The sequence below is a fragment of the Astatotilapia calliptera genome, chromosome 9, assembly GCF_964374335.1.
Source record: "Astatotilapia calliptera chromosome 9, fAstCal68.1, whole genome shotgun sequence".
In the NCBI taxonomy this organism is placed as follows: domain Eukaryota; kingdom Metazoa; phylum Chordata; class Actinopteri; order Cichliformes; family Cichlidae; genus Astatotilapia; species Astatotilapia calliptera.
The window spans coordinates 282,095-299,580 of NC_137430.1; the positions used below are offsets into that span (position 1 = coordinate 282,095).

Sequence of the window (17,486 nt, forward strand, 5' to 3'; positions counted from 1 at the left end):
GTATTCTTTAGTTTTGGTATGTAAGTGCATGTAGTTTCCATACCGTGAGTGTCCTGGTCCATAATGGAAACACATGGGCCCGTGTTGCCCCAGTGGACCCTGGATGCAACGAGTTTGGCCCTTTTGGCCGCAGCTCCTTCAAACGCCATGAAAGGAAGGTAGGATGGAGACAACTACAGAGAGAAACTTCAGAACATCAGTATGAAGTATACAGAATTATAGGCTGATGTACACATGACTTACCAGTGTGAATTTCAGGCACCAAGACAGTTGAGCCTATAACTGGATCAACACAGAGAGCAGCTTTCATCGCGCTCTCTTCCCACACTGTAAACATGACAGAGCAAAGGACGGACATGCAAATGACCTGGTTAGACTTTTCAGCCCTACAAGGAAATACTGTTTCCTGGTTGAGTGATTAATGCCTTTGAATACTTCCTGCTCTTATTTTATCAGTGTGTGCCTGCGTACATCCACATGAAAATGTAAGAAAATGTCTTTGTACTCCTCCCCAGGATATGTCGTAAAGGTTTATTCTAAGAGTGTTATAAAAACATGTAATTGTGTGAAACGATCTCGCTCTCATCAGAGTTTTGTTCATTTTTTAATTACTTATTACTTCCTCTGCTGGTTACAGAGTTCATGTCCTAATACAAGCTTTTGTTCTCTGTAAATATCATTTTACAAAATGTTTCAGATTTTCCTGCTGATAGGAAGTTGAAGTATTGTTCTGTGTTTTTCTTTTTTGGGGGGGTAAAGGAAAGTTTTGGTCATTAAAGTAGCATGTCGGGTTGTCTCTGCACAGTGGCTTTCCTATCAGGGACACTTTGCATGAACATTAATGGCAGCAGGCCTCAGCAGGCAGGAAGAGCTGATAGGCTGACTTTAAAATGCAAAGTGATTTTCTTTTATGGGCAGTTTTATGAGTAATGTCTGCCCTAAAGTTAGAAAGAGGAAAAGGGAATTAAAAGGATGCATGCAGTCCAAAAATGTACCTTTCCTGATAACCGTGAAGAGAAGCACAGAAAATCCATGTGCACAGCCTTCAAACAGAGAATGATACTGATGTGGGTCTGCTGTGGTAACAGTCGAGTCCTGAAGATTATTGTGCTTGTTCACGCAAGTCATACAACAGATAAACTACCAGAGAAAAATATATCTGAATTATATGCTGTTAACATATTAATCAGGAATAAATAGTGAAAAGGTTTGTTATACTGACATGAGCTGTATTCCCGCAGACATTCCCTCTTCCTGGTGGAGAGGTTGTGTAACTCCTGCCTTTCATGAAGCCAGATTAAATGTTCACAGTCTGCTTTTGAATATCATCAGATTTTGGTGTGAAACGGGAAAAAATGACAATTACAGACAGTATCAGTCTAAACTGTTTCCTTTTTAATATTTCTTTGACTTTCATAAAAACCAATGTTGAGTGTGTCCTACGGCGATGACAGTAAAGAACAAACTCTTATTATGACCGTTACAGATAGTTCCAGGTGCCTTTACTCCACTTAGAAACCTTTGATCACACCCTAAGTTAATGTCTTTTTTTTACCACTAGGTGTCACCAAAACATCTAAATCATACATAATTCTTGAGCTAACAAGCCACCTGCAGGACTGAATGAAGCTGCCTTCCATAAAACACAGCATGTAAACTGTCTCAGGGTAACTAAAGTAATCTGTAAATTAATCTCTGTGTGTTTCCTAATGAAGGATACTTTTTACAGGGTTCTACTACAGAGTAGTAGTTACAGGATACCCATACGGCTTCGTTTACTCTCATTTCAGCAGTTGGAGTAAGTGGTCACGAGACCTGTTACCTAACGAGTCAGCTCAGGGTTTCCTGGTCTGTCTGTGCACATTCACACACACTGGTAGCATCAGACCGGTCATCAGCAGCAGAGCAACTGATTTTACAAACTACAATATGTTAAGAGAGAGACACACACCACGAAGACGTTAGGCACAGACTGAAAGCAACACAGGGAAATGAGTGGTGTGTTTGAGAGCAAACGTATGCTCTATAAGACAGTTTACGTTCTTATTCTTTCAGCTGCAGCCTCACGGCTGTTTAACCAGAGAAAGCAGGTTAAGTTCAATGAAAATGTAAAAAAACAAACAAAGCTGATGTGCAAGGGTCCACAATTACGTGAGGCTTTACAAAAATTACAAAATATACAATCAAAACATTACAAAAAAATAAGAAATGAAAACAAAAATGATGCACTGATAGCACCTGGGGGGTCATATCAAAGCACTCAACCGCTGCTGGGTCAAGTTAACCGTGTGAGCTCTGACTTATCGCAGCTGGCTAACCTGAAGAGAAGCAACCAAGGCTTTTTATGGGAAAACTATTTCATTTTTGTTATTTATGTTTTTATGTGTGTCGGTGGTTATTGGGGGAAAGCTTCTCAGAAAGGCCTGCCATGTGCCCAGCTTGTAAGTGGGTGGCATGTACAAGACACCCAAGGGAGTTGTTATAGGCAGTGGGAAGGATACAGTGGACTGTATCCATTACTAATCAGCACCCTGAGAAGGCTGCCAGATGGGCCTTTTGGATCATCTGTGGCCCGAAGAGACAGCTAGCAGCCAACCAATCAGATCAAAGATTGACAGAAGGAAAAGTGTGCACACCATTTTGTTGTTACACAATTTTCTGGCTGAGAAACAACATGACATTTTATTTAATAAATAACAAAATCATTATGATATCATCAAGATGATATCAGGGGTTTTGTATGTGCAACTACTTTAAAAGGCCTCCTGACAGATGGAAGTGCACAAGTCCACTGTCATGGTAAATATTACTGTTGCTGCTATTAGTAAGAACATTATTATATTGTTATTATTCTTAAATATTACAGTTACGTTTGTTACTAACATTACTAATTACTAGCATTTATTACTGAAAGCTAGTTATAGTCAAACAAAATGAAATTTGCACAACACCGTTGTTGTTTGGGGTGGTGTGTGCATGCAGAGGGGCTACAGGTGGCTCTGAATTTACTTATGCTGAGTGACATCGTTCAAAGCTGAAAAACACTCACACATTGAATAAACAGAAGGACATGATTTTATTAGGAGCCCGATTATTGTTGTGTGCTGTTTTTGTCTTTGTCTGGTTTTGTGTCTCCTTTTTTGGCACAGGTAGGCGGGGCTACACTGAGCCTCTGGCACACCTGTTCTTCACCAGACGCATTCATCAGAAGCGTTCTTAAGGAGCAGCGCGACGCATGTCTAGTGTCGGAGCATTGTCCTTTCAGGAGTGCCTGTGTGCCTGCTCACCCGTGGAGATCATCTTTATTGGGGCTGAAGTTTTGGTTTACATCCCAGCATCCCGCCTCTCGGTCTCTCTCCGTGCCGCCCAGTCTGGCTTCTGATAACGTCCTGGCTCTGCGTTTCTATACACGTCCTGCCTTGTAAATACACTGTGCCTGTAAATAGCTCTTCACTGTTGATACATTTCCTCATTGCAAACCCTCGTGTCTCCTGTGTTCTGCTCTCACTCTCAGATATGTTCTGAAAGAGCCCAAAATAAGGAGCCTCCTGCCCAGTGGGGGTTTCTGTTGTTATTGTTAGGTATGACCTCGCTGTGGATCATTTTCTTCAGCTACCTCGTTTTAAATCAATGAACTGAAATTGGGATTTCTTGTACTATGTCCTTTTTTACAGACCGACAGCTCTCACAGGCTCATATGCTCAATGAGTCCCACGTTCATTATTGCTGCTGTGTTGGCTCAGTGGGATCTCTGCTGTCATTCATTCCAGCCACACGCTGTGACAGCCACTAGGTCACTTACACAGGGGTCTTCTCTTGTGTACTTTGTGTAAGAGCAGCAAATGTGATAGTTATCTGTGAAAGACTTGTAGAGGCTCAAAGCTGCCACAGCCTTGAGTTCATTACCTCTCGCTTTCTGTGGTATGTCAGAGGTTGGTCACAGTGTGAGAACGGAGGCTATTTGGGGTATGCATGTACAGCGGTGTGTGTGTGTGTGTGTGGGATCATCAAACAAATTTAAATGTTAGACAAAGATAAAACAAATAAACACAAACAGCACTTGCTGCAGAATGTTCTGGTAGCACCACACTTCTGGCTGCCTTCCCCATCAGTCATCAGACAGGTCTCCAGTGTAGCTACTCCACCGGCGCTGTAGCGGCTTTTCAGTAAACTGCAGAATGAACTCTCCACAAAGGTGGTGTTATCCCCATGTGAACAACTCACCGAGCACTTTAAGAGCCTGTTTGTACATGGGGCCATCATCAGCATATTTCATTTATGTGTGTCCTTGGCGGTGGAAGCCTTTGGCCTGATGTGAACTTAACCGTTAACTACCTGCTTGCTCCTCTGAAGATCAACTCAAAGACTGTGATAAACAGAATTGTCACGGGCCGTGCGATTTCCGTGAGTCATCTCGCCTCGACTTCTGCAACAGCCTCTACTCTGGTGTTAGCTCGTCATCTATTGGCCGACTACAGCTGGTTCAAAATGCTGCAGCAAGGCTTCTGACTGGCACGTGGGAGCAAGAGCACATATCCCCTATACTCACCTCGCTACACGATCTTGACACTTGTCTTTAAAACATTGCATGGACTAGCTCCTATATATCTTTCTGATCTTTTAAATCGGTATACTCCAGCAAGATGTTTGAGGTCTGCGGACCAAATGCTTCTAGTTGTCCCCAGGTCCAGATTAAAACACAGAGGAGATCAGGCTTTTGCTGTGACTGCTCTGTGGAATAAACTACATATCAGGACCTCTCCAGCACTGGATACTTTTAAAACTCGTTTAAAGACCCATTTTTACTCTTTGGCTTTTAATTCTGTCTGAGTCTGTCATTATTTTATTCTTATTATTTTCTTTCATTTTATTTAACTTTTAAATTTTATCTGATTATTTTATTGTTCAGTACTTTGGTCAACAGTTGTTGTTTTTAGTGCTATATAAATAAAATTGATCGATTGATCAAATACTGATAATCTATTGATTAGTTTGAAATATCAGGACATGGTGTTCTTGACATGACCTGGTGCTGTATCTGATCCCAGACCAGTGGGATGATTGATATTACTTCCACCCCTCTAATGAAGCCAGGCTCTTACTCCCCTGTAGTTAAAGTACTGCTGGGTTTCCCAGTCCATGATAAACAAAGACAAAGCAAACTTTTTTCCCCTTTTTTGGATAAATATTTAAGTTGTTATAACAACAAAAAAATAGCTGAGCTTTTCTAAGGCAAAGACACAAGATTAAAATTATATCACAAAATAGAAGCAATAAAAGAAAACAGTGCAGAGCTTCCATGTGTGGCATTTGCTTAAAATTGAAAAGTTAAAACAGAAGAGAAGAATGATGAGATGAATGCATGGATGGGTGGATGTGTGATGGAAACTGGAGCTTTGAAACAGGAAGTAGTTTAAATGTATAACAGTAAGTATCCCAGTGTTTCTCTAAACCTTTACAGGATTACACATGACAATCCTGCCAAAACAAAAGGTGGGACAGTGCCAACCACAGAAACAGGATGGCGTCTTCTGGGTCCAGAGGTCATGGAAGATATATCGAGTCATCCCAAAGTGATTCGGATATAAAATGCAAATCACCTGTTGACTGGCTGTTAAGCCACATCCCACGAGGGCCTCTGAGTACTTTCTTATTAAAATGCTCCTGGCAATATTCAGCTTCCTGCTGCTTTGGTCACCCTGTGACTCCGGAGCTTGTTGGAAACCTCTATCAGCGACTAGCTTCATGCATCACAAGTTCAATTCATTGCTTTAATAACAGAGAAAACTCTGCATCTTCTAACTGTAATTCACATCAGAGCTTTAACATTTTCCATCAGTCCATGAAGATCTGCTGTGAAAAAGACGGACCAATGTCCTTTGGGGCTGAATTTGTAATGTAAAAATTGTAGGAAGAGGAAATTGTTCATTAAATGTACTGAGCATGTGAACAGCTGGGAAGACGTTTATCGTCAGTGTTTAGTGCATGACCACTGTAACATCTGACATTAGTCACATACTGCTTTAAATGCAATTCATTATGATGTGTGAGTTTTATTAACATAGCACCAGTTAACAATTACATTTCACTCAAAGTGCTGCCTGTGCATGTAAATCTTCTCTTTGACCACTGGAGCCGAATCTGCCAAATATCTGCAGAGTTCAAGAATCAATACTTCAAATATAATTGTTAATGCTAAGCTGAAGTAAACAGTAACTATTGTTGTTACATTTATTTGGGCCAAATTAATTACATTTAACACAGTGCCAAATCACAACATCAATCACAAGGAACATAATAAGACTTTAAATGATAGTAAATAGTACACATAGTTCAACATAGCATACACGTCCATGTACACAGTATATACCTGCCTGAAGTCAGCTCTGGAAAGCTGCTGAAACACTGACACTTTCATCATTGTGTAACACAATGAATCCAAACATTATTAATGAAACAGAGACTTGTTGTTATCAGCAGAATATTATTTTCATCATGTATTTGTCAGTGAAAACAAAGCTGTGACAAATGTGGTAAAGATGTAATGCAGAACAACAGCTCACCATCAAACATTCACCCAGCAGCTGCTAAAACAAACAAAGTGGAGTTACAGAAACACACAAAATGCATTTGACATCCTTATAATAATTTACTACGTAAAGCAAAACAGAGAGGATCACAATATCACACCACATTTGTTCTGTTCATCCAGCATGACAGCTGCAGCAAAAACACCATGGAAACGGCCGTGCATTCAATTTAAATGTAGTTTCAGGGAGCAAAGTTCTGGATAAATGCCCTGATATTTTAAAAGTATTCATGTGTTTTGGGTAAAACCCTCAGCGATTTGGCCCACAAGAAGAAAAAGTCATTATGTAGCTAACAGATTATTGTTATCATTATTATTATTATTATTATTATTATTATTATTATTATTATTATTATTATTATTATTATGGGACTCTGCATGTTTTCCTTGTGTGTGTGTCCGTCTGTGTCTGTCACATTACAGGTTGTCGTCCGCAGACAGTTCAGTGAAGATGACTTACTACTTTCTCATCATGCACTCACAAACCCTAGCTTTTTCCCTGTTATTGTTGGCACTACTGAACTTCTTAAGAACTCATCCATTTATATGCTGTTTATTAATTATGGAAAGGCTTGTTTAATTCCCCCTGCACCTGGTAAAACTGTCCCCGGAGTTGGATGTCATAGGGACCAAGGTCTGAGCTGGAGGCCTGATTGATGGGACAATAGCGGAGACCATTGTGACAACTTCGGTAGTCGACCGGTTCCTCGTGTTTGAGGGTGAAAAGCCCACTGAAGTTGAAGGGTGGGCTGAGAGTCCCCATATCCAGAGAACCAGAACTGTCTGGAGAGGAACTGTCGTTTACAGACTCAAAGGGGCTGCAGAAAGAGCCAAAGGGCCGCAGAGACCTACCGCTACCCGCTGTGGTGGAGCCCCCAGCCTCGGGACCAGGATGGTGATCATAGGCTGCGTACAGAGACAATGACTCCTCGTCGGGTTGTGAGATGAGGCTGCAGGTGTTGAGCTGGAGACAGCCAGCGACAAGGTTAGTGGTTGGCTGAGAGAGACCTTTGCACAGAGTCTGAACGAATGTGAGCAAGTCCAGCCTTTTGCCAGTGCTCAGGATCTCACTGAGAAGCCAGATGTAGTTCTTGGCCAAGCGGAGGGTTTCTATTTTGGACAGCTTTTGTGTCTTGGAATAACAGGGAACCACCTTTCTCAGGCTGTCCAATGCATTGTTAAGTCCATGCATACGGTGTCTTTCCCGCGCATTTGCTTCAATCCGTCGTAGTCGAACCCGGTCCAGGCGAGAGTGGCTCAGTTTCTTCTTTTGAGAAGCCCTTCTTCTGAGCCAAGCTGGATCTCCTGCTTCACTTTCCTCCTCCTTCACTTCAACATCCCTCAGTTCATCCTCCCTCCTGGTATCAAGGCTTTCCTCTGGGGCTCTGTCAATCTCTGGCTTAATCAATTTGACTAATTTGTTAGAGGTCCAACTCATCCTTACTGAACTGATGGTTTGATTGGAGGACTGTTCATCAAATGGCAAAGTCAGCATGCTGTCCTGCACGTTAATGGTGGGGAAAGAAAAATTAGATACAAGGCTTCAAACCTTAGAGGATACAAATCCCCAAATTAGGAAAAAACTGGGTTTTTAGCAGAAAATTTGACTGTACACATATGAAACATCATAATCTCATTGTGCAAAATATCACAACAATTACGAACAACTGGGATATAACAAAAGTCCTTATCATGTGAAAAATACCAGTTGTGATAGATACAGCTGAAATTAATTACCCGGCTTACCTCTTTTAATTAGTAGGCTGTTATTATTTTTCAATGACGCACTAAATAACTTGGCTCACCCGGCTCTGTTGTTCAATTTTAAAAGGTATCGTTCTGAAGCCTCCAAGTATCTCGACAAACACGTTCTCCTCCCTCTTTCTCCTGCTAGCGTCTTCTTCTTGTTGCAGCCTCACAGACACTGATGCCATCTGCTGATGTCCTCTCTCTCCCTCACACACACATGCAAACTAGCTTCGTATCCCTCTTTTCTCTCTGCATCACTCTGCCTGTGCCTCTTTCCCTCTGCTCCTAACATGGTGGATGCTGATCTGAGTTTTTAGACTTCACATTGAGCTGCTATAGTCACACAGTGAGCTGAAGCTAGTTGGGCACTTGTTCCTGTCAGCTGTCTAGCTTACACCTTGCAATGTGCTGTCACATGCATATAACCAGTGGTGGACTGGCCATCAGAGGACCAGTAGCCTAAGGGTCGTTTTGGCCTGCTGTGAATTTTCAACTTGATCTGCACATAGTTTATGGACCACAGAGAGTCCATGCATCAGGTGCAACTCTCGGCACAGACGAGAGCCATAGTGATGCCTGATTTGCCAATATCTTTACTTGTATTGGTAAAAAGACTGTGGTGAGCAGAATTTAGTAACAGGGTATTTATTTATGTACTCGTTATCAGTGTTGGGTAAGTTACTTTAAAATAGTAACGTAGTTACATTACTAGTTACTTCTCTCAAAAGTAACTCAGTTACTTCAAGTTACTCGTTACTTTTAAAGTAACTAGTTACTAGGGAAAGTAACTTTGGTTTTACTCAGAATTCTCTTGTTAATGTGTTGCTTCCATAACTTTGCAGTCTTCTAGCTTGCTTACTTGCCACAGTGCACTGTGCCACCTACCAATAGACAGGAAAAGATAACGTGCATATTTCCACGAGAGAAATCCCACGCCTGGACCGTCATTGACTGCTGCCATGATTCTAGCCTACGTCACAGCCTCATGTGCGCCTTTTACATCCAACACAAAAACTGCAGTCGTGGTGCTTTCGATTGTACTCAGAACTCGGAAATTCTGCCTTCTGAATAGGAAGATGTAGGCAACACCAGACTGCAGATGAGCTGCATACAGGGCTGGACTGGGACAGAAAACTGGCCCGGGCATTTTGACTAGAGACCGGCCGCCATTATAGGAAAAATCATAAAGCCTTTGAATGAAAATAAACACTGTTGTGACAGTGATGTACACTGTTCTGATGGTATATATGCATCAATCTATCAATCGTTTGTTGTAAGACTCAGATAATTATTTTTTAAAAGCGAGACATTTTAAATGAGAATAAGAAAGAAAAGTATTTCTTTGTGCCCCCCTCTCCCTGTTAATGCCCTACCTGCCCCCCTGGCAGAACTAGATCCGCCCCTGCACAGTTACCAGCTGTCAGCTACTTAGAAAAGGATCCTGGTGTTATTTGTCTCTCAGAAACAGTTCATAACTTCAACTCATCCATGTCACCTAAAAGGTAAACCTGTTTCTCCATCACAGCTCTGATGATTCAGTAAGGACATCTCCTGGTTTCATCTTCATGTTTCCCTCTCACCACATATCCAAACCATATCATGACCAGCAGCTTTACAGCTGTGGCTCCAGCAAACATCAGCTGATACTAGAAATTAATATTAAATAAATTCTAACAACAGCTGATCAAGCTTAAACGTGCTGCTGTTGTTTAGCGCGACATCCGCTGGTTTCCTCTTTCGGCGCAAAGTGAGCGATAAACAAACAAGAGAGCCGATCAGCTGATCATTGATCAGTTTCATGATTGAAGTAGAAACGGGAGAGGGAGGGGGGAGAATGAGAGAAGAAGAGGCAGCTGTGCAGCAAAGACATAGAATAACTCCAGCTTTGTGTCTTTTTCATTGAAGGTGAATTACGGGACAAACTGTTCCTTTTCACCTCAATAAGAAACGCGTAATATTTTCTCTGAATACCAGACGGGACGGTTGGCAACTCTAATAACTTATGAACAAAATAAAGTTAAACATCATTAACTTCATAGCACCACCCAGCTGTATAGAAACTCCGTCATGCTAGCTAGCACGCAGTACGGAGAAAGTCAGCACAACGAAAATAAACTCCACCTAAACTTGGTTCATATCTGACCCAGATAGACTGCAGCTCATAACTTCTTACCTGAAGTTCAGTTCACACTTGGACCTGCGGCCGCCTCGGGTCTCTTTTCCTTCTGTGTCCCTTTTCCTTCATCCACCTGCTGCCTCCACCACTTGCTAATGTTACTGAATCTGTGGAAGCTCCGCGATGCCACCACACGAAGTAACGAGTAACGACCCTATCTAAATCCCAGTAACGAGTAACGCGTTCCTGGTTTTGGCATAATAACTAGTTACCGTGCTCGTTACCACAATAATAACGTAGTTACTGTAACGCGTTACTTAATAACGCCTTAGTCCCAACACTGCTCATTATAAATAAAAGTGCAAATTCTTTATCTTAGTGCATCCTCAAATTGGACAGAGAGTATTTTACCAACTGAATTGTCATCCATGACCTATTCCTATTCCATACTACAGTCAGTGTAACAGATTCAAATACTCATTATGCCTTTTTGGTTAGAGGCAGCATTTAGACTGGCCCTGCACCATGACAGGCCTCCAACGTGTGTTTGATGAATGCAATGCTCATCTATCTGGAAGCCCATTAGGGAAGAAAGAACTGGATGTTAAATATGTATGAACTGATACTCTCTGCACAAAGTAGATGACATTTGTCTCTTCTTAACTTTGGATAATCTGGAACTATTTGGAGTGGCCTGTCATCCAGGCCATTTATAATGACAGTAACTAGCTCTTAATGAGAAGTCCCTCCTAACCACATTAGTTTCTTCTCCCACGTTCAACGTGAAACATGGTAAAGTAGACCCCACAACGATGCAGCACAGTGCAGAGCAGCTACCTAAACTCTCCATGCACAGAGGTTGTTTCAACAGTACCCAGAGTCAATATGCGACACAGGGTACTGTTATCATTTTCCTGAATACTATACAAATAAGTCTTCTAAAAACAGCACGCCCAGGCACTCCAGGCCTGTTGCAAGCAAAAGCAAAAACGTATTCGGTGGAGAACACCTGACTGTTCTGTAAAAAGTTTGAAAAGGTTTTAAAAAATAAAAATAAATTTAATAATAGCTGCATGTAACTGTGTTGTTTTAAAACTTGTGCATAGTTTTTTAAAATGTACAGTTTCTATTTCAAGTTGTGATTCATTAAACATGTTTGTGATTCTTACAGTAAAAACTTGTTTCTACTCTGATTTCATGTTTTTTGTCTGATTTTAGATCAATTGTGGTAATACAACATGTCAAACTAAAAAAACATATCTGCTTTTATCACAGGAAGACGCGGTGCTGTGGCTGTTGTCCTCAGCTCCCTCTGTGCAGCCAGAGTTTATACTGTGTGTTGATGCAGAGAAAGCCTTTGACCAAGTAAATGAGATGAAAAACAATATTGTTGTTACTTGGAAACAGTTGTACTGGCTCAGGTCTTTGTGGTCCCAACAGTGCTCACTGGGACCTGGTTCTTCTGTAACCAGAGCAATCAGGCTGTTTTGCTGCAAGAAGCTTGTGAAGCTCTTGAGAGAGCTCTTTAGTTTTATCCATCATGGGTGTTTCTTTTGTGACAGCTTAGTAATGAGAGTAATGTCGTGCAGTTTGAACACTGGATTTGATGACGATGAAATTCCATGAAGAGATTAAATCCAGCAGCGACTGAAGAATTGTGGTGTTGTACATTTCCCTGAGGAATCCAAACTAATTAAAATCGAGTTTTTAATTTAACCTGCTTGTTTTTGAGGACTGCCTTTGCATTTCTCTCATTTCTTACTCCATGACAGAACACAAAATAATCAATACACTGACTACTCATTTTTAATCATTAAAAGGGTAATAATTCAGGGAACAGCGTGCCAGTGATGTGCATGGTGCTGGTCTGTGCGTAGTCCCACTAAAGGATGCTTGGACATCATGCTACGCTCATAAAATCTTTATTTGACAGTTTGGTGGGCGTCATTTTATGGGACTAGCCACATTTGTTCAGTTCCCCTTCCTCTTCCTGCAGGGACAACAACCCTTCACATTCTTGTGTAATCACCAGTTAATCTAATCCCGCTAACTGCATGTCTTTGGACTGTGGGAAGAACTGGAGTACCCACAGAGAACCCACACAGGGAGCTTTGAGTGAGTGTAGGCACTGAGGCCTGCATTCAGAGCTGTGACGGTCCGTCTCCTGTGGAGCCCACCACATGTGAGAGTGGCTCAGGAGTGTCACCACGTTTTTGAAAACTCACTTTCAAGAATTCACAGTGAATTTCAGTATTCGTTAACAGTTTGCTTCAGTCAGCCTTATGAGCTTTGGCTCAGAGAAGACAACAGTGTTTGTGGAGCACAGTCGCCTGGCTTTTCCTTTACTCTGTTTGCAGACAGCGAACTCAGGAGCCCGTAACAGCCATGACAGACTCGTGCCTGTGTTTGTCAGCTGAGGCCCAAAAGACCATCTCTGGACAATCAGCCTCGTCAGCTTCCTCCATCTCAACTTTTCTGAGTTTTCTGAGACTCAGTTTGAACATACAATGTTTTCTGTGTTCGATGGTGAATTAAACGTGTTTGTGAGATTTTAAAATCATTGTGTTTTGTTTTATTTACACTTTACACATAATCTCACCTCTTTGTGGAATTTGGGTTATAATCCTGTCTCCAGTTTCAAGGAGAAAAATGTTTGTGTGTGTGTGTGTGTGTGTGTGTGTGTGTGTGTGTGTGTGTGTGTGTGTGTGTGTGTGTGTGTGTGTCTGTGTCTGTCTGTGTCTGTCTGTGTCTGTGTGTGTCTGCGTGTGTCTGTGTCTGCGTGTGTCTGTGTGTGTGTGTCTGTGTCTGTCTGTGTCTGTCTGTCTGTGTCTGTGTGTGTCTGTCTGTGTCTGTGTCTGTGTGTGTGTGTGTCTGTCTGTGTCTGTGTGTGTGTGTCTGTGTCTGTCTGTGTCTGTCTGTGTCTGTGTGTGTGTGTGTGTGTCTGTGTGTGTGTGTGTCTGTCTGTGTCTGTGTGTGTGTGTCTGTGTGTGTCTGTGTCTGTCTGTGTCTGTCTGTGTCTGTGTGTGTGTGTGTGTGTCTGTGTGTGTGTGTGTCTGTCTGTGTCTGTGTCTGTGTGTGTGTGTCTGTGTCTGTCTGTGTCTGTCTGTGTCTGTGTGTGTCTGCGTGTGTCTGTGTCTGCGTGTGTCTGTCTGTGTCTGCGTGTGTCTGTGTGTGTGTGTCTGTGTCTGTGTCTGTGTGTGTCTGTGTGTGTGTGTGTGTGTGTCTGTGTCTGTCTGTGTCTGTGTGTGTCTGTGTGTGTGTGTGTGTGTGTGTGTGTGTGTGTGTGTGTGTGTGTCTGTGTCTGCGTGTGTTTGTGTGTCTGTGTCTGCGTGTGTCTGTGTGTCTGTGTGTGTGTGTGTGTGTGTGTGTCTGTGTCCGTGTGTGTGTCTGTGTCTGCGTGTGTGTGTGTGTGTGTGTGTGTGTGTGTGTGTGTGTGTGTGTGTGTGTGTGCATGCACCTGGAGGTATTTCAACGGTGAAAGTCATGCAATTCAAAGGTTTAGGTTTTATGACAGAAACAACATTTGTAATCTGTAATCTTATTTGTCCTTTTTCCCAAATAAATACCTGATGGTGTGGTGCTGTGTGATGGTGTGGTGCTGCGTGATGGCGTGGTGCTGCGTGATGGCGTGGTGCTGCGTGATGGCGTGGTGCTGCGTGATGGCGTGGTGCTGTGTGATGGGGTGGTGCTGCGTGATGGTGTGGTGCTGCGTGATGGCGTGGTGCTGCGTGATGGCGTGGTGCTGCGTGATGGTGTGGTGCTGCGTGATGGTGTGGTGGTCCTTTTTGTATTGCTACATGTGGTTACATTAAGAAAAGCGACATCAGAGAATATTGCATAAAATACAATACATTGAAGTTTAAATGAACAAAGATTTGTGGTTAAAAAGCCTTTAGATGAATTTCATAACACCAGTGAATCTGGAAACATTAAATATGGACTTTTTTTGTTGTTAAATTTTGTTTAAACGTGTATTCTGTATTTATCATGGAGGGAAATGTTTCAGCCATTTGAACTGTGATGACTCAAACCTGAGTGTTCTTGGGACAGAGACACTACTTTCTTTAAATAACCAAGTGAGAGGTGAGGAGATCAGGATCTGTTTGGAATTTAAAATCTGTTTTAAAATAGTTCTCCTTTTTATTTCATAGTGCTCTAAATGTTTTCAAATCAGTTCAGCCTTCAGATTTTGTTACTGTGAGCTGGGCTGCTAATCTGGCCTTCTGACAGCGTTCCTTCATGTTCATTCCTGACACTAACCACAGCATGTAGCTGCTGCTCACTTCCTGCTGGTTGAGCTCAGAGTCACTTCTACTGCTGTTCATGAAGTATGACTACAATACAAGACAAAGGGTAGGAGGAAACTAACACCAAACACGGGAACATGAAGTCTGGACACAGAACACATGAATACCTGAATATGACACATGAGAGCAAAGAAAAACTCACACACTAAATACACAGAGGTGTGATGAAGGAAGCAGAAACACATGGGAACCCAGCTGGGGCGCACAGGGAAGCCAAACACTGAACACGAGACGAGAGACTGACAAAACGGGAATCTCTTGATCGTGGCTCAAGAGTTGGGTGTTCGTCTTGTAACCGGAAGGTTGCAGGTTCGAGCCCCGGCTCAGACAGTCTCGGTCGTTGTGTCCTAGGGCAAGACACTTCACCTACCGCCTACTGGTGATGGCCAGAGGGGCCGATGGCGCGATATGGCAGCCTCGCTTCTGTCAGTCTGCCCCAGGGCAGCTGTGGCTACACCTGTAGCTGCCTCCACCAGTGTGTGAATGCGAGAGTGAATGAATAGTGGTATTGTAAAGCGCTTTGAGGGTCTCGAAAAGCTCTATATAAATGCAATCCATTATTATTATTATTATTAAAATAAAACAGGAAACACTAAGGTCGCTAGAGAGGAACGCACATGAGAACATGATTGACTGGGGAGACAGAGGAAGGAGACACAAAGAGGGAAACATGGAAATAGTCAAGGGAGACGAGACATGGAGGGAGGGATGTAAACACAGACGACATGACAGACACATACTGGCGACACAGAGGAGAGACCCAACGGGCATCTCACAGACAAGAAGCTACACAAGGAATATAAGAACCTCAAAATGCTGGCTCAAATGGCCCAGAACCATGACCATGTTCCTCCAGACTGACTTCTACTGGGATTTAGGTGCACAGACAAACAGGATCCTACAATTATTTATGTTTTTGAACCCATTTTGCACAGAGAGGCATTTTTTGAAAAATGTATTGATAGCAATGTTGAATATTATTACACAGAAAAAAAACAACTACAGTAAAATAATCACACCGTGACGCCTCTGCCTTTGTAAATGGAGGGACAGTAACTGCGTGTAAAACCTGCAGACAGTCAGATTAACAGTATTTTGTCTCTGCCATCCTGCAATTCATCTCATGTAAACAATAATGTGGCCACAGCGTGACGTGAAAAAAGGCGCATACCTTTGACGTTGCGTGAAGAACTCTGTATTCCTCGTCCACACGTAAACGCGGTGATTCGAAACGCCGTTTACGTGGACGAAACAGCTGCGTGTTCAAAAATACCCGTGTATATAATCAAACAGTATATGAGCGACTTTGGTCTTTGCGATGCATGGCGCTCCCTTCACCCCACCAGTAAGGAATATACTTTTTTCTCACATGTCCATCACTCCTACTCTCGTCTGGATTATTTTTTGGTCAGCAGCTCACTGCTGAACGACATTTCAGACACTGAGATTCACCCTATAGCTGTCAGCGATCATGCTCCTGTATCTTTAACACTAATGCACAAGAATAATACTACGCCAAGAAAAAACTGGAGATTTAATATATCACTACTTAAAGATGAAGACTTTATTAAATATTTTAAAAAAGAGTGGACTTCATATTTGGACTATAATGACACTCCCGAAACATCAGCTTCTGTTCTATGGGAAGCAGGGAAAGCTGTGATGAGAGGTAAAATAATTTCTTTCTCATCACATAAAAAGAAAAAAGAAAACAAAAATATTCAGGAATTAGAAAAAACCATCAAATCACTAGAAGAAGCCTACGCGTCCCACCAAGATCAGGAAACACTGAACAAAATACGCAAAACAAAACTAGAATTAAATGAGATAATTGATAAAAAAAAACAAAATTCTTAGTACAAAGACTACGCTTACAAAATTATGAACATGGTAATAAATCCGGTCAATTTCTAGCAAACCAGCTAAAAATAAATAAAGAAAAAACAACTATATGTGCTGTTCAAGATTCATCTGGGAACACAATATATGATCCGATACAAATAAACAACATTTTCAGGGATTTCTATAAAACGTTGTATTCACCACAAATAAACCCATCTAAAAAAGAAATTGATCAGTTTTTGGACAACATAACTCTTCCAAAATTATTGGACACTCAAGCAATGGCACTGGATTCACCACTGACACCAGGTGAACTCCAGGAAGCCCTGATAAGTATGCACAATAATAAGGCTCCAGGTCCAGACGGCTTTCCTGCAGAATTCTACAAAGAATTCTGGTCGATTCTAGCACCAGTTTTCTACAGAACGTTGTTGGAAATTAAAGAAAAGGGGCAGACTTCCATCAAATATGAATTCTGCAAACATTAATCTCCTGCTAAAACCAGGCAAAGACCCTGTATATCCCTCAAGCTATCGTCCAATATCCCTTATAAATGTAGACCTTAAAATAATCTGCAAAGCTCTCTCAAAGAGACTGGAGAAAATAACCATCCATCCATCCATCTTCATCCGCTTATCCGAGGTCGGGTCGCGGGGGTAGCAGCCTAAGCAAAGAGGTCCAGACCTCCCTCTCCCCAGCCACCTCCTCCAGCTTGTCCGGGGGAATACCAAGGCGTTCCCCCCTCATAATTCATCCTGACCAAACTGGTTTCATAAAAGGTAGGCACTCATCAACAAATACACGTAGATTACTTAATTTGATAGACTACTCATACAGTAAAAACCTAGAAACTACAATATTCTCTTTAGACGCAGAAAAAGCA

General features: G+C 42.0%; 2 protein-coding genes across 3 annotated transcripts in view; both read right to left on the minus strand.

The window, feature by feature from the left end:
- The window catches only part of itprid1 (ITPR interacting domain containing 1), a 42,616-nt gene extending 42,281 nt beyond the window's left edge, over positions 1-335 (minus strand). The window contains exons 1-2 of the mRNA XM_026180838.2: positions 244-335; positions 44-173 (exon numbers count right to left, since the gene is read on the minus strand). Coding sequence (XP_026036623.2) covers positions 44-149 — 106 coding nt within the window. The 5' untranslated portion in view covers positions 150-173; positions 244-335. The remainder of the gene's footprint in view (positions 1-43; positions 174-243) is intronic.
- A 5,866-nt stretch (positions 336-6,201) lies between these two features.
- LOC113029167 (neurogenic differentiation factor 6-A-like) lies at positions 6,202-8,632 on the minus strand. 2 transcript variants are annotated; one of them, XM_026179851.2, is made up of 2 exons: positions 8,395-8,632; positions 6,202-8,090 (listed from the first exon to the last, which is right to left on the minus strand). In XM_026179851.2, the coding sequence occupies exons 1-2, from the start codon at positions 8,521-8,523 to the stop codon at positions 7,146-7,148; spliced, it is 1,074 nt and encodes a 357-aa protein (XP_026035636.2). In that variant the 5' UTR covers positions 8,524-8,632; the 3' UTR covers positions 6,202-7,145. The 2 variants fall into 2 exon arrangements, with proteins under 2 accessions (XP_026035636.2, XP_026035637.2); XM_026179852.2 differs by having other exon boundaries at positions 8,336-8,504.
- Positions 8,633-17,486: the final 8,854 nt, after the last annotated feature.

Excerpts from the sequence above, each read along its gene's own strand:
- LOC113029167 (XM_026179851.2), bottom strand. The coding sequence starts at position 8,523 with ATGGCATCAGTGTCTGTGAGGCTGCAACAAGAAGAAGACGCTAGCAGG. Across the intron at positions 8,091-8,394 it reads AAATTGAACAACAGAGCCGG|GACAGCATGCTGACTTTGCC; the intron begins GTGAGCCAAGTT and ends ATTAACGTGCAG.